The sequence below is a fragment of the Dendrobates tinctorius genome, unplaced genomic scaffold (genome assembly GCF_039654945.1).
Source record: "Dendrobates tinctorius isolate UK_male_01 unplaced genomic scaffold, ASM3965494v1 ptg000091l, whole genome shotgun sequence".
Lineage (NCBI taxonomy): Eukaryota > Metazoa > Chordata > Amphibia > Anura > Dendrobatidae > Dendrobates > Dendrobates tinctorius.
The window spans coordinates 13928128-13955288 of NW_027361759.1; the positions used below are offsets into that span (position 1 = coordinate 13928128).

Consider the following 27161-nt stretch of genomic DNA (forward strand, 5'->3'; position numbering starts at 1 on the left):
TTCTAGGAAAATTTGCGCTCCAGGAGGCAAATAGCGCTCTGTCCCTCCCACGTCTCACCGTGTGGTTAAGCAGTCCTGTACAGCCACATATAGGGTATTTCCACATTCATCAGAAATTGTGGGACAAATTTTGGTGCCATTTTTACCCATTTGAAAGTGTGAAAATGTAAAATCTGTGGCTAAAACTAAATTTTGGTGGTAAAAATGTAATTAACTTTTACTCCACAACTCAATGGTATAAAATTCTGTGACCCACCTGTGGTGTCAATATGACAGCACCGCTGGATGAATTCATTGAAAGGTGTAGTTTGTAAAATGGGGTCTCCGATTGGTGGAGTCTGTTGTTCTGGCACCTTAGAGGCTCTGCCAATGTGACATGGCACCCTCAAATCAGTCCAGCAAAATCTGAACTCCAATTTGGCTCTTCCGTTCTGAGCTGTGCACTGTGCCTGAAAAGTAGTTTTTAAGCACATATGGGGTATCGGCATACTTAGCAGAAATTTCCACGACAAATTTCGGTCCATTTTCACCTGCTATCCTTGTGAAAATGAAATAAATGGGGTTAAAACAACATTTTTGGGTGAAAATTATTTTTTCTTCATTTCCACAGATCAACGTTGTAAAATTCTGTGAAGCACCTGTAGGTTCAAGGTCCTCACAACACATCTAGATAGATTCTTTGAGGGGTCTAGTTTCCATAATGGGGTCACTTGTGGGGGTTTTCCACTATTTAGGCACATCATTGGCTCTTCAAACGCGACATGACACTGGCAGAAAATTCTATCAAAGTTTGCATTCCAAAACATCACTCCTTTTCTGAGCCCTGTCATGTGCCCAAACAGTAGTTTATCCCCACATATGAGGTATCTGCATACTCAGAAGCAATTGCACAACAAATTTTGGGGTCAATTTGCCTCTGTTACCTTGTGAAAATTAAACATTTGGCACTAAAAGAAAATTTTGGTGGTAAAAAATATATATTTTTATTATCATGGCTCAACGTTATGAATTTCTATTTAGCATCTGGGGGTTCAAGGTGCTCAGCACATATTTAGATAAGTTCCCTGAGTTGTCTAGTTTCCCTTGAGGGGGTTTCCACTGTTTAGGCACATCATGGGTTCTCCAAACATGACATGGCATACGCTAATTATTCCAGCAAATTTTGCTTTCAAAAAGTCAAATATGCACTTCTTCAAACATTAGTTTTTCTCCATATATGGGGTGTCAGCATACTGAGGAAAAATTGCACAACAAAATGTATGTTGCAATTTCTCCTGTTACCCTTGTGAAAATGCAAAATTCTCAGCTAAAAAACACTTGTGGGGAAAATGTGATTTTTTTATTTTTACGGATCAACATTACAAACTTCGATGAAGCACCTGGGTGATCATGGTGCTTACCACACATTTGGATAAGTTTCCTGAGGGGTTTAGCTTCCAAATGCATTCAATTGTGAGCGGTTCCCACTGTTTAGGCACATAAGGCATCCGCTAATTATTACAGCAAATTTTACATTCAAAAAGTCTAGTGGCACTTCTCCGTTTCTGAGCCCTGCCGTGCACCAATACAGTAGTTTTCCCCCACATATGGGGTATCAGCGTACTCAGGAGAGTTGCACAACAAATTTTGTTTATCCATTTTTTTCCTGTTGCTCTTGCAAAAATAAAAAAGTTGGGTCTAAAGTAAAATTTTGTGAAAAAAGTTAAATGTTTACTTTTTCCTTCCACATTCCATTAATTCCTGTGACACACCTGAAGGGTTAATAAACATCTTGAATGTGGTTTTGAACACCTTTAGGGGTGCAGTTTTTAGAATGGTGTCAATTCTGGGTATTTTCTGTCATATAGACCCCCCAAAGTAATTTCAAATGTGATGTGGTCTCTAAAAAATGGTTTTGTAAATTTTGTTGGAAAAATGAGAAATCGCTGGTCAATTTTTAATACTTAAAATTTCCTAACAAAAAAAAGATATGTTCCAAAAAATGTAAAGTAGACATGTGGGTAATGTCATTTATTAACTATTTTGTCTGACATAACTTTCTGATTTAAGGGTATAAAATATAAAGGTTTAAAAATTGCAAAATTTTCAAAATTTTCATCAAATTTTTGCTTGTTTTTTTCAAAAATAAACGAAAGTCATATTGAAAATTTTTTACTATTAACATGAGGTACAATATGTCATGAGAAAACAATCTCAGAATCATTGGGATCCATGGAAGCGTTCCAGAGTTATCACCTCATAAAGTGACACTGGTCAGAATTGTAAAATTTGGCCTGGTCAGGAATGTGAAAACAGGTTTTGGGGTAAAGGGGCTAAATAAATAAGAATAAACAGATAACTTTTCAGACCTTTTGGTACAGCAGATCAGATGTGTCTTCATCAGCTGTATGCAGTTTAGAGATAAAGTACATTTTATTGGTCAGCTATAAAGACACCAGTTTATAGTATACATGAATTATGATGTTCACACTTTATTAAACCCGCTTCTTTTTACTCTTCATTCCATAACACAATTCACATTCTTGCATTTATGAAAAGTTGCATCTTTGTGTATTAGGACATGTGTTATCTATACACTATTTTCTTGACTGTTTTATATGTATCTATTTCACATGGCACAAATTGTATTTCAGGCTAACAGTTGTACATATTACCTGTGTCTAGATAAATTAACTGATTCTTGTTCAAGTCTCAAAGTTTAGCACGGCCTGTAGAGGGCCGTATAGTAGAGTGATGGTTCTTCCACTTACTACACTGTAATCTGCAGTTATCAGCCCTTGGTCAAAGCTTATAAATAATACATAGAATAATACATAGATTGCTTTTAGATTGTACTGTATATAATACAATATTTTTGGACATATTTTTTGGCCCCACATTTTATTCATTCCATATTATTCTTCTAAAACGTAATTCACATGACTGTTTTGCTGCATGTTTTTGGCATTGTTTGCTGTCTGTGTTTTGTACAGCCCTCTAAATTTCATTTTTTTATGCATCTCTGTGCTGCCCATTTTTAACTCGCCAATACTAGGAGAAACTTTCGAATATTGCATTAGTTTTTTTCCCCATATTAGAGAAACGGATAGTTAAAATGGACGCACAAACCAAGAACTTAGGGAAAAGAAGGACATGTGATTTTGATCGAACAGCAGTATTTTATCTATTAGCCTCTGTATGTAGCTCTGTGGCTCCTAATTTGACCAATGAGAGTGACTTTCTTCTCCGTTATCCATTACTTGTTGCCTTCATCAAATGGTAAATCCGCACTGGGTCATCGTGAATCAGCTCTTCTTCAGCTCTACATTCTGCTTTAAGCTGCTCACTGTTCAGGTAAATACTGGATCTAGATAAGATGTCAACATTTGCTCTGTCCATCTCTTTAAAACTCCGGATACTCTTTGGTTTTGCTTTTTTCTTTCGATTTTTACCAGGTCTTTTTGGATTGAGATCAAGATCCGCATAGCACATCTGTTCCTCTGGATCCACCTGCTAAAAAATAAACAGCACATTAAATGACACAGAATTTTTTTATGGGTTGTCCAGCCACAAAAAAATAAAACATTTTTGAAAACCTCCCCAAATGCTGTAAGACAATACTGAATAAATAATACTCACTTTACTTATTCCCCAACGCTTCTGTTTAACACTACACAGGCCCAGTGTCGGACTAAAGTGGCAAGTGCCACCAGTAACATTGACTTTGGTGGCCCAGTGTTCAGCTATATGCAAATACTGCATTACCTTCATTCACAAATTTACCTATGTAACAATAAGTTGGGTAGTTTGTTAAATAAATGACGAGATCCTGTCTTCATACATAGTGTATTGTGCCAACTACTGCTCATGTAGCCCACTCACTGCACTGGGGCCCGCCTGAGTATTCACAAATTCCTCTGTGAGCAAGTCTGAGCCTGCTCAGGCCCCCTGCCTTCTCTTCCAGCAAGTAGAGGCAGAAACCAGCTCTGCCTTTCCTTCTCAATCCAGATGTATATGCGACTGCCTCTTCAAGTAAGAGTACTCATGTATTCTTCCCGCACATCCTGATTCGATATATTTAACAGGCTATGCAGTTCCATGGCAGAGAGAAAAGGCAAACTAGTGAGAATGGGAACTGACAGTACAACAGAACAGTGCTACAGTACTTTTGAATTAGTTTTTCCAATCAGCGCTCCTAGTCAGTCCACCCGGTTTCATACAAGCATAATACATATAATAATATAGGCACAAATCCTGGCCCAACCTAACAGGACAGGAATCTATGATAATGCTAGTTCAGGTCATAAAATCTATAGTCAAACCAAGATTGTGGAAAACTGACTGTGTTATGCTCATGTGAATTAATAAACTGAAGTTAAAGTGTGGTTTTATTGTGACTTTGGCATAATGTTCAGAAACACTGAGTAGAGGAGCTAACACACTGAAAACAAGGAGGGCAATTTAATGCCATTTTGTTCGAATTTTCCTACTAAAGAAAAATCCTAAAAACAAGGCTTGGGTGTCAGAGAAAGTGTGCCAAATGGGTTCTGAGTTTGAGATAGAGAACCATTATTTTATTTGTTTTATGAAAAGACAAAAGATAAAATCTCCACAATCCAACAATTTAAACACAAAGGCTGGGGTCACACTTGCAACCGCAAAGCGAGAAACTCGCGCTAGTCTCTCACATCAATACCTGGCACTGCCGCCGGCACTCGGGACCGGAGTGTGCAGCTGCATGTATTTTTATGCAGCTGAGCGCTCTGGTTCGGAGTGCTGGCAGCAGTGTCGGGTATTGATGCGAGAGACTCAAGCAAGCTTCTCACATTGCACTCGCAAGTGTGACCCCGGTCAAACTGTCTATCTCACTCAGTGTGTCTTGTAAAATAAAAAAGTATATATATTTGCACATTATGTTTGTTAAGTACATATGTTTTGGTCACTTTGTTTTTGCATTAGTCCAATATTATACTCATACACTTCCCCCACCGAATAGCGCTATTGGTTGGCATTCATTTTCGCATAGCCAGACAGGCTGACCTAAATGTCACTTGGACATTACTAAACGTCCGGTTGGATGGAGCAACCGATGGCTTGATATACTTTCACTGATCAGCGGATCTATGAATGCCTATTTATAAAGGCAGACCAAAGCAAATGATGCGCACTGAATATTCTTAACTATATAGCACAGTGCACATAAGATGCCATGGTTGTCAGCAGCGCAAGTCCTTTTTACACAGGATGATGCACTGCTGAGAATTATGATCTTTTGCCCTGCACAAAAGATAATTTCACCCAATGAACAAGCATTTTGCTCATTCATCAGGTTATCAGAGGTTTGACTAAGCAACAAGATAATCGCGAAATGAGTGTTTTCAAAAATGCTCGTTTGCAATTATCTTGTAGAGTAAATGCCCCTTAAGGCTGTGTGTGCATTAAAGAGCTCCATATGAATTCAATACACTCCTGCAGAGAACTCAGAGTGTTAACCCCTTTCCTACATTAGACGTACTATTCCGTCCATGTGACCTGGGACCTAAGTCTCAAGGACGGAATAGTACGTCTAGCGCGATCAGTATTTATTTCCATTTTCCCATTAGGGCTAGGGTTAGGGCTAGGATTAGGGTTAGGGCTAGGGTTAGAGCTAGGGTTAGGGCTACGTTTAGGGTTAGTGGTGTGTTGGGGTTAGGGTTGGAGTTAGAATTGGGTGGTTTCCACTGTTTTAGCACATCAGGGGTTTTCCAAACGCGACATGGCATCCGATCTCAATTCCAGCCAAAAAAGTCAAATGGTGCTGCTTCCCTTCCGAGCTCTGCCATGCGCCCAAATAGTGGTTTACCACCACATATGGTGTATCAGCGTACTCAGGACAAATTGCACAATAACTTTTGGGGTCCTGTTACTCTTGGGAAAATAAAAATTGGGGGTGAAAAGATCATTTTTGTGGAAAAAATGATTTTTTTAATTGTACGGCTGTACGTTATAAACTTCTGTGAAGTCCTTGGGGGTTCAACGTGCTCACCACATATCTAGATAAGTTCCTTGGGGGGTCTAGTTTCCAAAATGGGGTCACTTGTGGGGGTTTCCACTGTTTAGGCACATGAGGAGCTCTACAAACTTGACATGGCATCCAATCTGAATTCCAGCCAATTTTGCGTGAAAAAGTCAAACGGCGCTCCTTCCCTTCTGAGCTCTGCCATGCGCCCAAACAGTGGTTCCCCCCCAAATATCAGGTATCGGCATACTCAAGACAAATTGCACAATAACTTTTCCAGTCCAATTTCTCCTGTTACCCTTGGTAAAATAAAAAAATTGAACCTGAAGTAATTTTTTTTGTGAAAAAAAGTTAAATGTTCATTTTTTTAAACATTCAAAAAATTCCTGTGAAGCACCTGAAGGGTTAATAAACTTCTTGAATCTGGTTTTGAGCACATTGAGGGGTGCAGTTTTTAGAATGGTGTCACTTTTGGGTATTTTCTATCATATAAGACCCATCAAAGTGACTTCAAATGTGATGTGGTCCCTAAAAATAAAATGGAGTTGTAAAAATGAGAAATAGCTGGTCAACTTTTAACCCTTATAACTTTCTAACGAAAATAAATTTTGGTTCCCAAATTGTTCTGATGTAAAGTAAACATGTGGGAAATGTTACTTATTAAGTTTTTTGAGTGCCATATTTCTGTGATTTAAAAGCATAAAAATTCAAAGTTGGAAAATTGCGAAATTTTCAAAATTTTTGCCAAATTTCCATTTTTTTCACAAATAAACGCAAGTTATATGAATGAAATTTTACCACTAACATGAAGTACAATATGTCACGAGAAAACACTGTCAGAATCACCAGGATCCATGGAAGCGTTCCTGAGTTATTACCTCATAAAGGGACAGTGGTCAGAATCGAAAAAAATTGGCCCAGGCATTAACATGCAAACCACCCTTTGGAGTAAAGGGGTTAAACACATATTTTCTGGGCAATTAGATGATGTTCAATATTGCGGTTCATGGTGATGTCATTCGCTGCAAATTAAACTTTTGGGGAAAATTCATCGAAGTTGAGCATATATAGTGCTCAGCATAAATGAGTACACCCTAACAGATTTCTCAGAAAATCTATAGTTTCCTTTCAGAATCAATACTTTTTATGGGAGGCCATACTGCAAAATACTGCCATAAATGTGGGTCATTTTTTCTAAACAAGTTTTGTTATTTTGCACACCCAAAAAAGTAATTTTTCTAACAAATTCATTCAAGACTATGTTGCAAAAATAAGTACACCGCAATGAAAGTCTTAGGAGCAAAGATAAAGTTTAGACTACAGGATACCAATTAACAAGAATTCAATTACAGGTAAGTTTAATTTATCATTAGACAGGTGTCCAACAGACATAAAAGTGTATTACCTAACAAGGAAAAACACTTCCCATCTCATTTTGTCAGCAATAACACCACATTGAAGAGAAATTTCACAAGGCCCGAGAAATCAAATAATTTCTTTACACAAGAAAGTTGAAGGCTTCAAGAAGACCAACAAAGTTTTTGCTATACTCGCGCTTGGACTGTTTAGCTCAAGCGTGGATTGTGGTTCTACTGTACTGTGGGCCAAGGAGAGCCTGGAGGGGCTTGACTAAGTGCCTCCCCAAGTGCCAATATCCAAGGAGAACCCAATGAGGCGTGACCAGGTGCTACACTAGAATTAACCTCGGTCACATGGCAGCTGCCCCTCAACGAGATATAATGGTGCTGGAGGACACAATTGGACACGTGCACAAAGGACACACAAGTCCAAGTTCACACAAGACCAATACAAGGACACAGGACAGCCAGAGCCAGGCTAACACAAGGTTCTTACAGTGAAGTAGCATGCCACTAATGTTGCACAGAGACAACATATAAGAGATAGGTACTGGTTCAAATTCTGCAGATTAGAGATACGTACTGGTTCAGACACTGAATTTATTAAAGATAGGTACAGCTTCATGCAATGCAAGTTTTAGAGCTAGGTACATATTCAGATACAGGGAATTTAGGAAAAGATTCAGACTTAGATACAAACAGGTTCAGGGATCGGTCTTAATTCAGACAAGGACAGACACAGGTAGTGATTAAGGGTTCAGGCCTGGGTATTCAGCCCCAGAATGGCAGGAACTGGAAAGGACACACTTAAAGAGATTCTTGCTCAGGTACCTCCCAACAGGTGGAGGTGCCTTAAGTACCAAATGCCTCTCAGCAATGGACTGGAGATAAATTAGGAGTGCACGCACTGACTTTTTAAGAATCAGGAAGTTCCCACAAGTGCACCATAAGCATGTAGCAAACAGAGGACCATGAGCTCACTGCAAGGCCTGGGGTGGTAAGTACATTGGTGTCCCTGCATGGTGGGGAATGGTAAGCCATGCAGGGATGCAGGAAATGGTGTTACTGTAACCCCCTTATGCCTCTTATTCTTCAAGCCTGCAAAGATTGTCTGTAAAAGAAGTGAAGCCCAACTCTCTTCAAGACCATATACAGTCCAGTTCATCCTTAGAGTAGAACGAGGTGGACATAATACCATGAGCCTTGAATTGCCAAGTTTCTCTCTGCCCAGTGAGATCTGCTACCACCATGGTAGATAAAACAACCTGAACTTCCTCCTGGTCGGTGGATAGCAGAGACTTGAAGGCTTCCGCCTTGATGTATTTGTCAACTGGCCACTTTGAAACTGAAGACAGGATTCATATTCCACTTGGTGTCCAGAAAAAAACTTCACAGAGGCAGGAAGGTTCCTTGGAACTGATCATTGGTATTATCGTTGGAGATGTGTGGAAAAATTGTCACCGCTTCCCTTTCTTCGGAGACGTCAGTACACCTTGACTCGATGACTAGCAGACCAGTAATGACCTGGCTGTCCACAACTACAGTCAAGATAAAAGGTGGAGAAGGAATACTTGTTGTGAATTCGCTTTCTGGCCTACCTCTGGTTACTACTGAAGGTAGTGGAGCTGGTCAAATTGACAGAGGGGTTGCGAGTTCTCTTTCTGGGCTCCCTCTAGTGGTTACTGGAGGTAATGGAGCTGATCTGATTAACAGAGGCATGCCACGTGATAATGAGGACGACGACTGGAGATCTGGGGTTTCAGACTGGATTTAAGACAGCAGACTCCCTCTATCCCTGCTGGTGATTTTTTCCTGCCTCCTGAGGTCTTAGTTTCCAGCTCAGTCCCTGCATTTTCAGCTAAGTGTTCTTTTGCTATTCTGTTCACATTTGATCTGGTTTTGTCTATTTCAGTGTTGTGTGAGTCAGCCAGCTCCAGCTGGGGCTGTGCTGAATCACCATCCATATGTTACTGCTTGTGCCAGTTTGTTTTTGTCCCTTATTAGATTGGCTTCTTTTTGCTCTGCTTTCAGAATATACCAGAGTGCTGATATAGTGGGCAAAGTCGTGCAACTTCAGTATTTTTGCATCAGACGTGTTGGACGTTTTTTGCGTCATTGCAGACAGTGTCTTTCCTTTCCTGTCTTGTCTAGTCAGTGTGGGCCCCATTGTTTGCTCAGTCTATTTTCCTATCTGCGTTTGTGTTTTCATCTTGTCTCACCGACAATATATGTTTGGGGGCTATCTATTCCTTTGGGGTCTGCTCTGGGGCAGTTTAGATTTCCCCTTTCTTGCTTTAGGCTTAGTTAGCTCTCCGGCTGTGCTGAGGTGTCTAGGATCATCATAGGCATGCTCCATGGCTACTGCTAGTTGTGTGGATAGGATCAGGGGTCTGCAATCTGCTTAGTTACCAACCTCTCTGGTTTTCTGTGACTTAGCTTGGGCTTGCTCTCCTCCTCTATGTCCCAATCATAACAAATACTCTTGTCAAGGGTAGTCTCTCCTTCAGACCCAAGACTTTGGAGTACTTCAGGCTTCACAGGACAGAGACTGGTGCAATGTTCCATATAACCATTGAAATTGATTAATCCTGGCATGGCTGGTACACTTGCAGGCAGATGGGCACAGCGGATACACTAGCAGGCATGCGGGCACCACTGAAATACTGGCAAGCAGGTGGGCACGGTTGAAATACAAGCAGAGGTAGGAGCCAGTTCAGACTAAAGGAACAGGAATAGTTCCAGGAAGACTGAGTCACTGACAGGTATGAAAGGAATACAGGAATGGGTAGGGCCCAGTTTAGACTCGATGGACAGGAGCAGTTTCAGGAAGAACTTGGTCTTACCTGTTCCTGTATGCCAGTCATACCTGCCAGTGACACAGTCCTTCCTAAAACTGTTCCTGTCCGTCCAGTCTGACCTCGGTCCTACCCATTCCTGTATTAGAGTCTTACCTGCCAGTGACCCAGTCGTTCCTGAAACCGTTCCAATCAGTCAAGTCTGAACTGAGCCCTACGTGTTCCTGTATTCCAGTCGTACCTGCCAGTGACTCAGTCTTTCCTGAAACTGTTCGCTGGAGTCTCTAGTCTAGTCAAAAGTCTGGGACAGTTTCATTAGACCCTCCCAGTGCCCATGCCCTGATGCATGGGTTACTATAACGAGGAGGGAAATGTTTTTCAAGATGGTGAAGGAATACCTTGTCGACCATACCAGCGTCCTCCGTGATTTCTCTGTGTCGTACATCTATTGGGTATCCAAGATGAACACGTGGCATGAACTGTCCCTCTACACCTTGCAGGTGCTGGCTAATTTCCTTCCCAAAATCTGTGGTGCATCTTATGTTCTGGTTACTATCAGCAAAACACTGTAAGGCTATGTGCCCATGTAGCGTTTTAAACTGGACACTCAAAACCGGACTCCTTCCCAGAAAACGCGCGTTTTTTTCCCGCACGATTTTACCGTGATTATGTTCACGATTTTGCCGCGATTTTCACGTGCGAAATTCAAGCACTTTCCAAGCATCGCTTGGAAAGTGATTAACAGGTTGGTCACACTTGTCTAATAATAATAATAATCTTTATATAGCGCTAACATATTCCGCAGCGCTTTACAGCTTGCACATATTTTCATCACTGTCCCCAATGGGGCTCACAATCTAAATTCCCTATCAGTATGTCTTTGAAGTGTGGGAGGAAACCGGAGTGCCCGGAGGAAACCCACGCAAACACGGGGAGAACATACAAACTCCTTGCAGATGTTGTCCTTGGTGGGATTCGAACCCAGGACCCCAGCGCTGCAAGGCTGCAGCGCTAACCACTGAGCCACCGTGCTGCCCTTACATAGTGTTTGACAAGTGTGACCAGCTTTTTACTATTGAGGCTGCCTATGTGGCATCAATAGTAAAAGATAGCATGTTAAAAATGATAAAAAGTCTCAGCGATGCTCCCGTTCCCAGTGATGCCTTGCGAGACCTGTGATGACGTTGGTCTCGCGTTGCTATAGTGATCTCACGAGACCGCTACATAACGCGAGACTACGTCATCACAGGTCCTTGCAGCAAGGCATTACTGGGAATGCTGAGGCCCGGGAAGGCTGCGCGTGACACCGGAAGGTAAATATACCCCGATTTTTTATTTTTTTTTCATTTTTTTACAGGGGTATGGTACCCAGGACCTGGAGGACAGTCTCCTCTCCTCCACACCGTGGGTACCAACTGCACATGAGATGCTTAACTTTGCGCATGGTGGGCATAGCCACATGCGGGAAGTAAGTGGTTCTCATCCATTCCTATGGGTGCGGAATCGCGGCAATTCTTTGCGATTCCGCAAAAAGAATGAGCATGCTGCGTTTTTTTCCGCGATGCGATTCCGCCGCTGAAAAATGTGCGGAATGCCATAGGAATGCATGGGGTGTGTTCTGTACGAGTTTTTTAAACGTTTGTGCAGCATTTTCGTGACAAAAATCGTGGCAAAAACGCTTAAAAATCGCATCGTGGGCACACAGCCTAAATCTCTTCCATGGCCCACAACATGGTAGCTTCTTTCCATTAATTAATTTACAAATTCTGTCTCTTTGTACATCCTTTTCAAAATTGTCAAAAAATTTGTTCTGAGGCCCTCCTATACATCTCTTACAGGGTGTATTGCAATCCCTCCTTTAAATTTTTGTTAGGCCTTTTTGGCAGTCTTTGAAACTCACAAAGCCTATGAGGACAATGCAGAGTCCATCCTTCATAAATTAAACAGGATATGCCTGACCATGTCACACACCACATGCCCAGATAAGGTGGTAAAATGTTAAAAATTAAATTTACCCTTGAATGTTTTTTCACCATTGAAAGCAAAGAGAAAGTGCAAAAACGTTGCAAAAAAGCTACCCGTGAACATAGCCTAAGGGGTGGAGGAGCCATTTTTTTTCTCTTGTTCAATCTGCCTTATATGCAAGTCATTAAACAGAAAACAATGTTTCCTAACATTTTATCGTGTAAAATCCATTGTCGTCAACTTGTTTATTCCATGCCTATAAGACTTGGTGCTGTAAGAATTTCTCACCGTGATCTGCAGTGAAGTCACTGAGCTTAAACTGCAGTGACCTCATCACTTACTTTTTCCCATAGTGCTGAGGTTATGACAGTTCAGCCCTGCTGGGAACACAGCCTCATTGATGGGCGGTAACCATGATGATGTCACTGATGGTCAATGATGCTGCGCTCACAGAAGCTCATTCACCAGTGCTTCTCAGTGTAAATAGTCGCATCTTGGCACTGTCCAGGTTAAAAACTATTACTCCTCTAGACATGGATTATGGCGTGGGACAGAACGATGGACAGGTGAAGGATATTTTTTTTTATTTTGTTTTATTACAGAAAACGTGGGATTAAGGGGAATTAGGCATTAGGTGAGTATAACTGTGTTTGTTACTTTTAAATAAAAATGGAAAAGTGTGTTTTGTTTTATTTCTAATAAAGGACTTTATTCTGGCTGTGTTTATTTACCATACAACTATAGCATTAGTAATGGAGATGTGTCTTATAGACACTTCTCCATTACTAAGCCGTGGGCTTGATGTCACCTGAAAATACAAACGTGACATTAACCCCACAAATATGAACCCCATTTGCCACAGCTAAAGAGCAAGTGGGAAGATCCCGGCAAAGCACCTTTTCTGGGAGGCTGCGGGCTGCTATTACCTTACCAGCCTGAGAAAACCAGCCCCCAGCTGTCAGCTTTAGTAAGGCTGGTTGTCAAAAACGAGGGGGCCCATGCCATTTTTTAAAGAATTATATATTCAAATCATTTTTAAAAAACAGCGTGAGGACCCCTCTATTCTTGATAACCAGCTTTGCTAACACAGACAGCTGAGGTTTGCAGCCCCCAGCTGTGAGTTAAGCCAGGCTGGTTAGAAAAAATTCAGGAGAACCCACGTAGTATTTTTAATTTATTTGTTTATTTATAGTGCAGGTGGCGGGTGATGAATACTCCCTTCTGCCAGCTGCTGTCATTGTTATTAGCAGCAGGTGTAGGCTGATGGGGGTAATAGTCCCATCAACCGCTGCCTGCTGTCATTTTTCTCACTTGAATGCAACTGTCATCATTCTCCCCTGCTCACGCTCATCTCTGGCAGAGCAGATGAGAATGATGAGAGCGATCTTCAGCACACGGCACCGGGGAACAGCACTTACTGTACTGCTTTTTCCCTAGCGCCGTTGAGTGTCACACGGATGACATCCATATGTGTAATCTGTGTGCATGTGTGTGAGACATTTTGCAGCCTGTGCTGATGGTAAAAAAAGGACATGTCAGAGTGTTTTGCCCATGGATACACAGTCCGTGGATACACGCTGACATGTGCACAGACCCATTCACTTGACTGGGTCTATGTGTGTAAGTGTCTCTGGTACGTGCAAAAACTGTCACCACACGTACAGGAGACAGGGACGTGTGGAAGAGGCCAGAAATGCAGTCTTTTTTGCATCCCTCTTAGTTGCTAGCACTTTACAGAATTACAGATTGATGACATATTATAATTACACTCCTATAAAGACCCTATAAGAAGCGCACAAGGTCATGCACAATGTGTGTGAACCTTTCCTGAAATGTATATTATCAGGATACATTTCATAAGTTAAACCAAATAGCAGATGCTGCAATTAATATGAATAAAACATATATAGTGAAGAGTACCTGATTTTCCTCTATGTTTCTTTCATGATGTTTCGCCATTGTTTCATAACAGCACTCATCATTATTCTGATCTACAGTATGTTATAGAGAAATATAGTTGTCAATAAATCACCATCATCTCATATCGCTTCTATAATTTCTCTTAAAGTTATAATGTTATACTTCATGTATAATAAAAAGCTCCCTAAGATTAATGCTTTCAAGCTGATTTTTTACCATTGGTGTTCATAAGGCAAATTACTGGGTTGCTTGGTGTAATTTTTTTAAAATCACTGTTTTATCGGCGGCAGATTATCACTAGAGGATTTTTGATCCCGCTGCCAAGTATTCCTCTGTATTCATGAGCTCTGTATAACTCCGCCCCAACCACTGATTGACAGCTTTCCTTGTACTCTACACATGAGCAGAAAGCTGCCAATCAGTGGGTGGAGTTATACAGAGCTCAGCATTCAGAGAACTGCTAGATCTGTAGCAAATAAAATAGTAATTTTACCAAAAAGACATCAAGCATCCCAATAAATAACACAACTCTGGAATCAGGGTCTTTTCCCCTATATCATTCTGCTCTCAGATGGGGTAGCAAAACCCTGATGACAGATTCCCTTTAATATATTTACCTTCAATAGTCTATCATTTCTTAAACATTGATCGCCATGTTTTTTCTGAAATAATCAAATATTAAAATAAAATATTTTGTATATTATACTGTAATTATAAAGTGCACTTTAAGTTTGCAAGGGGATCTGGGTCTTTTGTCTATGGCAGGAGCATAGCTAGAAAATCCAAAGTTCATAGACCACCTATGATGGCCCCCTCCCCCTTACTCTTATGAAGATTTGACAACTTATTTCACGTTTTGTAATGACAAGGTTGTATTCCACAGTCTTTTTAAATAGAGTTATCTACAGATTTGAAAATCCATGTGGATTTTTTCTCTGCAGTTGTGCACATCTAGGAAGAAAAGGAGGAAAACCAGAGTTTTTTAAGGCTAAAAATATATTTATTAATTTATCAATAGAGGTTAAAACAATTCTAAAATATGAAGGCAGACAGATAGGTAACAGGGTAACAAGCAGTATATACTGTATTCCTCTAGCCACTATGCATATACACAGATGTCCTATCTATACAAGGTAACATCCAAAACTGGTCACAAATATTTCAAAGTAAATGTACAAAGTTCTTACCAATTGCGTACAAAAATACAACTCGTTACCCTATGAAAAGAAGAAATTCCCAACGCGCATTTTGCTTGTTAATAACGTAGCTTTTTCAAGGGGATGTAAATGGTGATAGTTTCATGCAGGACTTCATGAACCTCTGACACTAGACACATGACCAGCGGCCAACCAATGAGATTGGAACAGATGGTGGGTGCACAAATCGCCACGCGCACCAGCAAAACACCCCGCGGCCATCAACCTCTATTGATGTTAATAAACATATTTTTAGCCTTAAAAACATGTCTTCTACTTGTCTTCTCATGAGGAGTGGCTACATTTATTTTCTATTGCTTTAACCTTTTATGGCATAAATTGTGGGTTACATTATGTTTCTAGTAAAATTGCTCTAAGTGAGAACTTAGTGTTGAACACTCCATATACCTCATATACTTATAGTGCACCATAACTTCCTTCCTATTTTCCTTGTGCAACTTGTGAAAAGTTATAGTAGAGGAGCATGTCATCTAGAGGATCGGGCTATTTGGCACACCTCTATCATTAGTATGCCACTGATTCTTGTCTCTCGCAAAAGTATTCTTGTAGCATAAAATTAGGATTTAGCTCATTTCATTTGGATTACATAACAGGCCTCACTCAGATTTCCTTATTTTCCAAGTAAATTACAATTATTTTGATGCAAGTTTTTCTCGCATGTGGAAAAAAAGAAAACATTTTCTGCACCTCCTTTGTGACACCCTGCAAAAATCAGACCAAACTCTGATGTCATCCGAGAGAGGTCCAATTTTTTCACAGACCCACTGACTTGCATTGCAGATTTGGATCTGACCATCGGATCAAAATCAGACATGTGTCCATCCCATAGACTATCATATGTCATGTGAATGGCCCCATAGACTATCACAGGTATGATTGCTATCCTTGAGAACTATGGCTAAAACTCATACTTGAATAGTGGGTGACTGAATGAGGCCACACATTCACATTTTAGATTTTCATAGACAAAGTCTTCGGTGAAGTGTCTACATCCAAAATGCAAACTTCAGCTATCATGATTCTAAACAGCCAGATAAAAGGCTGTGATTTACTCAAAAGCACAGAGAATAATTATAACTATTGGTTTGCACTGTTCAGTTGAAAAGCCGTCGATAAAAACTACAGGTCCTTATTCATTAAAGCTTTTACTCCAGAAAAGTGGAGTAAAAAGCTTTGAAAAGTTTTAAAACTTTTGCGCAGCTGCGGAAGATGGGGGTGTGATAGGGTGTTACAGATGCCTCTTAATGATCCAGGCGCCTCACAATTCATCTGTGCCTTCATCAAGCCCAGCGTGAAAAAGGTTGGTCTTGATGAATAAGGGCCATAGTCATATTTTCCATATTTCCCTCTCACTGATGCATTAGGGCCATGGCTTCACTACTGATAGGTGTAGTACATTATGGAAAGGAAATACTTTTAAACCTCTGCTTACAGTTTTGCCAATATTTAATTTTATTACTTTCTATAATATTTATCCTTTAAGCATTTTTGGAAATTTGGAAAAAGAAAAAATATCTACTTACCAAGAATTGGCAGATTGAGATTGCCATATATTGGGTTATTTTCAATATACTGCTGGTCAAAACTGCAGAAAAATTAGATTCAAATAATTTACCTTATTAAAGGATACTCAAATATATATATATGTATTCTTTTATTGTAACAAATGTAAAATACTGTGTAATTTGTAATAATGTCAAACTTTTTCAAGTGTTTATAGTAATTTAGTGCTAATACAAAACTATGCTGTAGGTACTCTCTACAGACCAGGTACAAAGATGTGGATCTTTAGTTAAGATCGTACAGATCTCACATAGCTAAGGCCAGCCAAGATCTTTACAATAAGTTAATAATATTAGATGTTGGCGCTTTGCGTGATTTGCCAATCGGCTGCTTCATAAGGGCAGAGGCACCTGCGTGATTACTTCTGCTTCTTCAGTGTTTTCCCTGATCTTTACACTTACTGTACAGTTGGTACAGAAAGTATTCAGACCCCTTTACATTTTTCACTCTTTGTTTCATTGCAGCCATTTGGTAAATTCCGAAAACATATTTTTCTTCTCATTAATGTACACTCTGCACCCCATCTTGACTGAAAAAAACAGAAATGTAGAAATTTTTGCAAATTTATTAAAAAAGAAAAACTGAAATATCACATGGTGATAAGTATTCAGACCCTTTGCTCAGACATGGTCAGTCAAGAATGGTGACAGGGAAGGAGTGGCTTAGTAAGAAGCATATGAAGGTCCTGGAGTGGCCTAGCCAGTCTCCAGATCTCAACCCCATAGAAAACCTTTGGAGGAATTTGAAAATCTGTGTTGCCCAGCTCAGGTCCAAAACATTACTGCTCTAGAGGAAATATGCATGGAAGAATGGGCCAATAGTGTGTGCCAAGCCTGTGAAGACTTACAGAAAACGTTTGACCTCTGTCATTGCCAACAAAGGATATATAGCAAAATATTGAGATGAACTTTTGTTAATGACCAATACATATTTTCCACCATAATTTAAAAAATAAATACTGCCAAATCAGATAAGGTGATTTTCTGGATTTGCTTTCTCTTTTTGACTGTCAGGTTGTGTGCCCATGTTGCTTTTTTAAGCATTTTTTATGTGTTTTTCGGGGTCAAACCGCATCAAAAACGCTTAAAAGAAACATCCCATTCATTTTAATGCATTTTGGCCTTTTTATGCCAATGGATCCGTTTTTTACTGCTAAGGAAACGCTTAGCGGTAAAAAAACGCAGCATGTTCATTAATTAGGTCCACCTTTTTGGCTATTTCCTATAGCCCAGAAGACGCGCAGAAAAAAACGCATCAAAAACGCGCGTTTTTTCAGCAAAAAACGCGCAAAAATCACGGCAAAAAACTAACGTTTTTATCCGCGCATTTTCTGGGAAGGAGACCCGATTCCTGAGTGTTTAAAAATGCTAACGTGGGTACATAGCCTCATAGTTGTGGTCTACCTATGATGTCACTTACAGGCCTCTCTAATCTTTTTAAGTGGGAGAACTTGCACAATTGTTGGCTGACTAAATATTATTTTTCCCCACTGTATTTAAGTCACATGCTGTCCATTAACTTGTGATCCTCCTTGAAATGGTTCTACTCCTTCATTGGATTCCAAATGTGTTTAATTAAACTGATAGGACTTGATTTGTAAAGGCACATACCTGTCTATATAAGACCTCACAGCTCATAGTGCATGTCAGACCAAATGAGAATCATGAGGTCAAAGGAACTAGCCAAGGAGCTCAGAGACAGAATTGTGGCAAGGCACAAATCTGGCCAAGGTTACAAAAGAATTTCTGAAGTACTCAAGGTTACTAAGAGCACAGTGGCCTCCATAATCCTTAAATGGAAGAGGTTTAGGACTACCAGAAGTCTTCCTAGACCTGGTCGTCCAGCCAAACTGAACAATCATGGGAGAAGAGCCTTGGTGAGAGAGGTAAAGAAGAACCCCAAGATCACGGTGGCTGAGCTCCACAGATGCAGTAGGGAGATGGGTGAAAGTTCCACAAAGTCAGCTATCACTGCAGCCCTCCACCAGTCGGGCCTTTATGGCGGAGTGGCCCGATGGAAGCCTCTCCTCAGTGCCAAACCTTGCTGAGAGGTAAAGAAGAACCCCAAGATCACGGTGGCTGAGCTCCACAGATGCAGTAGGGAGATGGGTGAAAGTTCCACAAAGTCAGCTATCACTGCAGCCCTCCACCAGTCAGACATTTATGGCAGAGTGGCCCGACAGAAGCCTCTCCTCACTGCCAAACATACAGTTTGCTAAAAAACACATGAAGAACTACCAGACTATGAGAAATGAGACTCTCTGGTCTGATGAGATGAAGATAGAACTTTTTAGTGATAATTCTAAGCGGTATGTGTGGAGAAAACCAGGCACTACTCATAACCTGCCCAATACAATCCCAACAGTGAAACATGGTGGTGGCAGCATCATGTTATGGGTGTGTTTTTCAGCTGCAGGCACAGGACGATTGGTTGCAACTGAAGGAAACATGAATGCGGCCAAGTACAGAGATATCCTTGATGAAAACCTCTTCCAGAGAGCTTTGGATCTCAGACTTGGCCGAAGGTTCACTGTTGTGAGTTCATTTTCCCCTTCACCGTCGATGTCTGATGAACTCCCTCTTCTGGTGAAGGAAGGTAGTGAGGCTGATTACCAAACACCTGATCTGGTAGATGATGACTGGGTAGCAGGAAATTCTGACTGGATATAAGGCAGCCGACGCCCTTCTGAGTCGCTGGTGATTTTCTCTGCTGGATTCTTGGAGACCAGTCTGATTCCTGCTTCCCAAAGATAAGTTTTTGCTCTGCTATTGAACTTATTAGTTTTGTTTTGTTTTTTGGAGTTCAGCCATCCCCGGTTGGGGGTGTGCTGAGTTCCATTTTTGTCTCTGATCAGTTTGTCTCTTTGCTCTGTCTTCAGAATTTACCTGAGTGCTGATTTAGTCTTTTTGAAGTCCTAGCGACTTCAGGGCCTGTTTTTCCTATCAGACGGTTGGGACATTTTTTGGTAGGGTTTTTTACGGATTGCAGACAGCAGCTTTTCTATCCTGTCTTTTTAGTTAGCTTGGGCCCCATCGTTTCTCAACCTATCTTTCTATCTGTGTTAGTGTTTTCATCTTGCTTCACCGTCATTATTTGTTGGGGGCTGCCTATTGCTTTGGGGTCTGCTCTGGGGCAGTATAGATTTCCCCTTTCTTTCTTTAGGCCTATTTAGTTCTCTGGCTGTGATCGAGGGGTCTAGGGCATCGTAGGAACCCCCCACGGCTACTGTTAGTTGTTGTGGATAGGATCAGGGGTCTGCAATCCGATAGCTACCAACCTCTCCGGTTTTCTGGACTTAGCTTGTATTTTTGTTTTTTCCTCCTTCGGTGACTCATTCATAACAGTTCACCTTCCAACAAGACAATGACCCTAAGCCTATTTTCCTGCCTTTGTTTGTAATTTCATCTTGTTTCACTGTCAATACATGTGGGGGGCTGTCTTTCCTTTGGGGTCTGCTCTGGGGCAGTTAGTTTTCCTCTTTTCCTGCTTTAGTCTTATGTAGCTCTCCGGTTGTGACGAGGCGTCTAGGACCAAGATAGGAACGCTCCACGACTGCTGCTAGTTGTGCGGTTAAGTTCAGGGATCTGCAATCTGCATAGTTACCAACTTCTCTGGTTTTCTGAGACTTAGCTTGTTGTTTATTTTTTCCTCCTCGGTGACCCATTCATAACCCATGGTGCTGTACATGAGAAGGGGGTTACATACAAAGTTATAGATATCGTTAACAGTAAACAAGTCTCCACAACAAATTTACAATGACAGACTGGTACAGAGGGAAGAGGACCCTGTCCTTGTGGACTTACATTCTACGGGATAGCGGGGAAAAGATAGAAGGTCGGGGGTGCAGCATCTCAGGCGTGGTGAGGTGGCAGAATGGTTATTGCAGGCTGTAAAATTTCATGAAAAGATGGGTTTTCAGGTTCCGTTTGAAGGATCCGAGGGTGGTGGATAATCGGACGTGTTGAGGCATGGCATTCCAGAGGATAAGGGATATTCGGGATAAATCTTGGAGGCGGTTGTTTGAGGAACGAATAAGTGTGGAGGAGAGTAGGAGGTCTTGGGAGGATCGAAGAGTACATGAGGGAAGATATTGGGAGACTAGTTCAGAGATATAGGGAGGGGAAAGGTTGTGGATGGCTTTGTAGGTCAGTGTTGGGAGCCAATGGAGGGATTTGCAGAGGGGAGAGACAGGGGAGTAGCGAGGTGAGAGGTAGATTAGTCAGGCAGCAGAATTGAGGACAGACTGGAGTGGTGCAAGAGAGTTAGCAGGGAGGCCACAGAGGAGGGTGTTGCGGTAGTCAAGGCGGGAGATGATGAGGGCATGTACAAGAGTTTTACATCATTACATTATTCCATCACATTACATCATTCCCAAAAATCTTTCCCATGGCTGTACTAGCTCAAAAGGGAGCTTCTACTCAATACTGAGCAAAGGGTCTGAATACTTATGACCATGTGATATTTCAGTTTTTCTTTTTTAATAAATCTGCAAAAATTTCTATATTTCTGTTTTTTTCTGTCAAGATGGGGTGCAGATTGTACAGTAATGAAAAAATGAACTTTTTTGAATTTACCAAATGGTTGCAATGAAATAAAGAGTGAAAAATTTTAAGGGATCTGAATACTTTCCGTACCCACTGTATATGACATCTACTTATAGGCAGATGGACAATGAGGTAAGCTGGAGAATAAGAGAGGCTTAAAATCACCACACACATTAAAGTAGGCTGAATAGACTGATTTTGGCAGGACCAGCTCTGACCATCTAAAGTGTTTGGTGGGCTCTCCCCCAGCAAATTATGTCAAATTTAAACACCTTCATCCTTATTCATTATTGGCTTTGTGCCTGTTTTTTGTATACTTTTGTGTGTTTAACGCATTGTTTTTGCTTGCACCAATTTATTATGATGTGACCACCTGTTTTTTTTATTTTGGTAAACCACTTTATGAGTAGAATCTTGCAATTGTAAATGTTTAGTAGTAGTGGACGAACCCCTGGATGTTTGCGTCCAGCGGGTGCAGCCGAACATTTAAAAAAAAGTTTGGTTTGGGTACCAGAATAGTTCCCGAACCCGGACCAAATTCAGATAACTGGGGGGCCCGAACACCTGTTTTTTGCCACGCTGCAAACATTGCCTCTGATCAGCGGTAAAATCATTACCGCTGGTCAGAGAGCTGCGGTTCCCACACTGTCAGATGTCACAGGCATTGGCTGATAAGAGAGTACTACTCCCATCAGCCTATGCCTAATGACGCTGATAACAATAAGAGCTGGCACCGCTGGTGGGAGTATTCATCAGGCGGTGCCTGCGCTATTAAATAATTTAATTTTTTTAAATGACGTCAAGTCTGCTCAATTTTTGATAACCAGCATGGCAAAACTGACATTTGTGGGCTGCAACCCTCAGCTGAGCATTGTCGTGGCTGGTTATCAAGAATGGCCTGGGTCCCCCCCATTTTTGACAGCTAGTCAAGCTGAAGCAGACAGCTGGGGGCTGGTATTCTCAGGCTGGTAAGGAGCTATGGATATTCCTCTCAGCCTAAAAACATCAGCCTGTAGCCGCCCCCCCAAAAAGACACTATTTGATGCACCAATTCTGTCTCTATGCTCAGCTCTTCCCACTTGCCCTGTGACAGTGGAAAGTGGGGTAATATTTGTGGCGTTGCTGTCACCTTTGTATTGTCACCTCATTCTCCCATGGTTTTCACCCTGGACAGTCACATCATGGCGCCATTCATGTTGTAAACCACATATCGCAGACACGTATTATGGGGTGGGACATCTTCACTTGAGACAGAACAGGAATATGGTTGTTTATCATTTTTCTTTTTTTACAAGGGAAAAGGGCTTCAATGGAATAGGCATAAGTTGAGTATAACTTTGTTATTTTTAAATAAATTTGTAAAACGGTGTGGATTTTTTTTCCAAATAAAGGACTTTATTCTGGTTGTTTTTTAGTTACAATATGACTATGGGGTTAGTTGATAATAGGCATCTTTTAGACGCTTCTCCATTACTAACCTGTGGTCTTAATGTCATCTAACAATACAAAGGAGATATCAACCCCACAATCAGGGATTGGCCGTTTGGTACACCAGTGCAAACATATACAGTCTGTATGCGGCACTGTTCACACACAAAGGTTGCAGAGCTTCTGGCTTACAGCCTATTAATAATGCCCTATGGCGGGCTGCCCAGTGCTAACTAAAATGCATCCTGTGTGAACAGAGGCCACAGTTTACAGTGCCATCTGGGCCCAAATGCACCATGAAAAGATATAAAGTGCAAAAAACACATAGCAATATATGTTAGTTAATATTCTGTCCAAAATGTGTAAGCTTGCAACCCAGGTCAAGGGTCTCAACTTTTGCAAGTTCTAAAGAGGACTTAAAAATCATCCAATTATCTAGAAAAAAACACCAAAAAACAGGCAAAGATGCTTACCTGTCTAGGCCTCAAGATAAATGCACTATCAGGGTGCAGCGGACCCAAATAAAGATAGCAACTATTACTGCACCTGTGTAGTCACTATCTTTATTTGGGTCCACTGCACCCTGATAGTGCATTTGTCTTGTGTCCTAGACATGTAATCATCTTTGCCTGTTTTTTGGTGTTTTTTCTAGATTATTAGAGGATTTTCAAGTCCTCTTTTTGTGATTTTGCTGTTGGAGATATCAACCCCACAAATATTGCCCCACTTGCCACCGCCACAGGGCAAGTGGGAAGAGCTGGGCAAAGCACCAGAATTGGTGTATCTAATAGATGTGCCTGTTCTGGGGCAGCTGTGGCCGCCTGTTATTAGGTTGGAGGGGCCAATACCCAGCCTCAGCTGTCTGCTTTAGCTTTGCTGGTTATCAAAAATAGGGGGACCCCACACCGTTTTTAAATTATTTATTTAAATAATTTTTAAAAAAAACCTTGAGGGAAGCCCTGTATTCTTGATAACTAGCCATAATAAAGCTGACAGCCAATAACAAGTCCAAACAGGTGCCATTACTACAGGTAATGAGTGGAGAACAGATGAACCTCTTAAAGAATAAGTTACAGGTCAGTGAGAGCCAGAAAACTTGCATGTTTTCGATGACCAAATACTTATTTCCCACCATAATTTGCAAAATAAATCCTGCCAAATCAGACAAGGTGATTTTCTGGATTTGTTTTCTCATTTTGACTCTCATAGCTGTGGTCTACCTATGATGTCTGTTACAAGCCTCTCTCATCTTTTTAAGTAGGAGAACTTGCACAATTGGTGACTGACTAAATACATTTTTTCCCCACTGTATGAAGCTAGAAAAATGCTCCAGCACACTAAATGTTTAGATGAGTTAATCGGCCATGTTAAGGTCTAGGGTTGGTGAACAGCTGAAAAGTGGGTGGGAGGCTGTACACCATATCTCCACCCCAGGGTGTAGTTTAGGAGATAAATAGTCAGCCTGAAGATGTGACCTCCAGAGCTATGTTTACTTCTTAAACAGGCAGATCCCCGCAGCAACATGGACTGTGCCATTTGCTTCTGTTTTGTTTTCCCATTAGGCCAGACATGTTCATGTTGCTAACCATGCCCTGGTTTATGCTGTACCTAAATAAACAAGTGGAAAATTTAAAGAGACAGCATTCCTGTGCCTACCTCTATGAGCAATTGAGTGAGCCGATATACCACACTATCTTATAGTCTTCTCTTGCTTAGTGGGTCTCCACCATTTTCACTATCAGTGTACTAGGCAGCTGCTTAGAATAAACTATGGCTACTCTTTTTTGGCCCAAGGTTTTGAGGAGGCTGGGTGTTTGTAAAGCTGGGAAATTTGCATCAACTAGCCTTTCCTAACAATAATAGTGGACAAGCCATATCCCTAAAAGGCTAATTAAAGTCTGAAACATTTGTGAAAATTATCTGAGCACACAAATACTTAAAATGAAGCCCTCAGACAAAGCCTTAAAAAAGACATTCCATGAAGTTTTTTTCACTAAATCTGTGTATATGTGCCCATACTTTAGTGTCAGTGTGTTAATATACTCACCTACCATCATTTTCTCTGGTATCCAGATGAGTTATGCTCCTCTTCTCAGTCACCTCACCACTCTTCAGACTCCCTGGGTGAAACTGCTATGCGTGATGTGGAAGTGGCTCTAGGGCTCCATGGACATAAATCATAAAAGAGACTTCTGGCTCACACATAGAACATTAATTGAGCCGGAGAGTCTGCGGTGACATTACTCAGAAAAGGAGCAGAATTGCGCTGGATCCCGAATAAGGCTGTGGTAAGTAACCATATTAATACACTCGCTATTTTACATGCACATATGCACAGATTCAGAGGAATAAAATCTTCACAGAAGAGCTTCTTTAAATGTGGTTTTTCTATGTAATAAGTCGGACAGTGGAATGATATTCCACAAGAGGTAGTAATGGCAGACACTATAATAGCTTTTAAAAAAGGGCTGGATGATTTCCTCAGCGGAAATGGCATTGTGGGATATAGATAATTTAGTGACAAAGAATGTATAATTGGTGGAGAAAGGTTGAACTTGATGGACCTGTGTCTTTTTTAAGCCTAAGTAACTATGTCCTCATGCATGTCAGACTGATAAATAGTAAAATCAAATAGTAATTGTTTGTTTACTATACTATATGTTCGATCAGAGTGCTCTCCGTTCGAAAAACGGTTCGCACTTGGTCCAATGTTATTTAATGATTCAATGCACATTTTTTTCACTAGCTGAATGTGTAAAAAAAATGGCAGCATGAAGGGGTTTTCATCTGAAAATCAGATGAGACTCACTCATTCAAGTCTATAGGGGCAAGAAAAAAGCAGATGCCATATAGAGACACACTATAGATCTGATTTTATGGATAGAGTGCAATTCTGTAACAGAGGAAACTGTAAATGTTGCTATAAATGACCCATAGCTGCTGGGTAAAAGCATGGACTGCACACGGATGACAAGTGAGGAAAAAATTGTCCCACTTTTCTGGATGACACTCTGAATGATTTTTTTATACGGTTGTGTGTACAAGCTTTGAATAAAACACTGACATAGCCACCAATGCTTACCTTATTGTGCCCTGGCTGCTATATTTCATGACTTTTACTATGCAAATAAAAAAGAGAGAGAATTAAAAGGGGGGATTATGTGTCAGGTTGCAAAAAATAATTTGTAAATACTTGATTGATGAATTCTAATTTATTAGAAGGGTGTCTGCACTTTTGCTTAACTGAATATTAGCAAGCCAATTATAGCCTTTTGGGTTCTAAAAAACTTAGAACATCCATGCATTGCACAGACCCCCCCCCATTTATTTTAAAGGGAATCTGTCGTCAGATTCACACTGCCTGAACCACGGGCAGCATGACTAAGGATAGTTTCACACTAGCGTTTATTCCACGCAGCGCACGGTGCCGCTAAGCCCCGCCCCCTGCCGGCTCCCTGCCCGCCCCATCTGGTCATCGCCGCCTACTATTGCACATGGACGATTGCGATCTGCGCACCCTATCTTTAGCATAGGGTGCGCAGATCGTGTGCTGGCCATGCGCTAGTAGGATTTTGGCGTGCGCTGCGCACTTTTGAAGGTGCGCCAGTGCGCGCCGAACGCAGCATAGCCTAAATAACTTCCTATATATTGTAATCAACCAAAAACAGAGGGAAGTTTTAACAGTAGTAAAAAAGACATTTTATTAAAACAGACATTTTATTTGATACATCATAAAATTAGTACTCATAAAGATCATAATAGTCCAAAACAGAGATGTATAGATGCAAAAAAGGTAACTGCCAACAACAGGATCACTTAAAGACAAAACTATGGGATAGAGATGCAATTACATCAAAGAAATATTCATGCAACTGGAGGTAACAAATAACTCCTTATCTTATCTTGGGCAACTGTGCACATGAACGAAGTAAAAAAAATGGTAAATAATTATCCCAGAGAATGTAAGTGTCAATAGAATGCCAGACACAGGGCTATTTGAAAGAGCTGCTATACAAGATGTATATATTCCCCTAACAGACGTCCCAAAAAATTTTGAAAAAAAAAACAGTGTTCACATGGCTCAATAATGATAGTCATATAATAAAGAAATATGTTAAAAATGCAAAGTGCATAATGATTTTCAATTCTTATACAATGTGGCAACACTCATCTAGAGCCCTAGGTAGAATTTTACAGGGGCTTTTAAATCTCCAGATGGAGACAAAATAATCCAGGAGTAATGCCTAGTGACAGTGATGTATTAAGAGCCATAAATAAAGTGACTAAAGTTCACAGGTATATAGACAGAGAGTGTCAAAGTGGCAAAGGCTCCCCCACACGTGTTTCGCATGAGCCTCTTCAATAGCAGGTCAGGTATCTTTCCATCAGCTGCT

At 40.8% G+C, this 27161-nt stretch overlaps 1 protein-coding gene across 2 annotated transcripts in view; it reads right to left on the bottom strand.

The window, feature by feature from the left end:
* Positions 1–2178: 2178 nt before the first annotated feature.
* Positions 2179–27161, bottom strand: part of TRAT1 (T cell receptor associated transmembrane adaptor 1) — a 268813-nt gene continuing 243830 nt past the window's right edge. For both annotated transcript variants that reach the window (XM_073586249.1, XM_073586250.1), the window contains exons 3-6: positions 25850–25886; positions 16756–16817; positions 14016–14086; positions 2179–3492 (exon numbers count right to left, since the gene is read on the bottom strand). In XM_073586249.1, the coding sequence (XP_073442350.1) occupies positions 3229–3492; positions 14016–14086; positions 16756–16817; positions 25850–25886 (434 nt within the window). In that variant the 3' untranslated portion in view covers positions 2179–3228. The remainder of the gene's footprint in view (positions 3493–14015; positions 14087–16755; positions 16818–25849; positions 25887–27161) is intronic.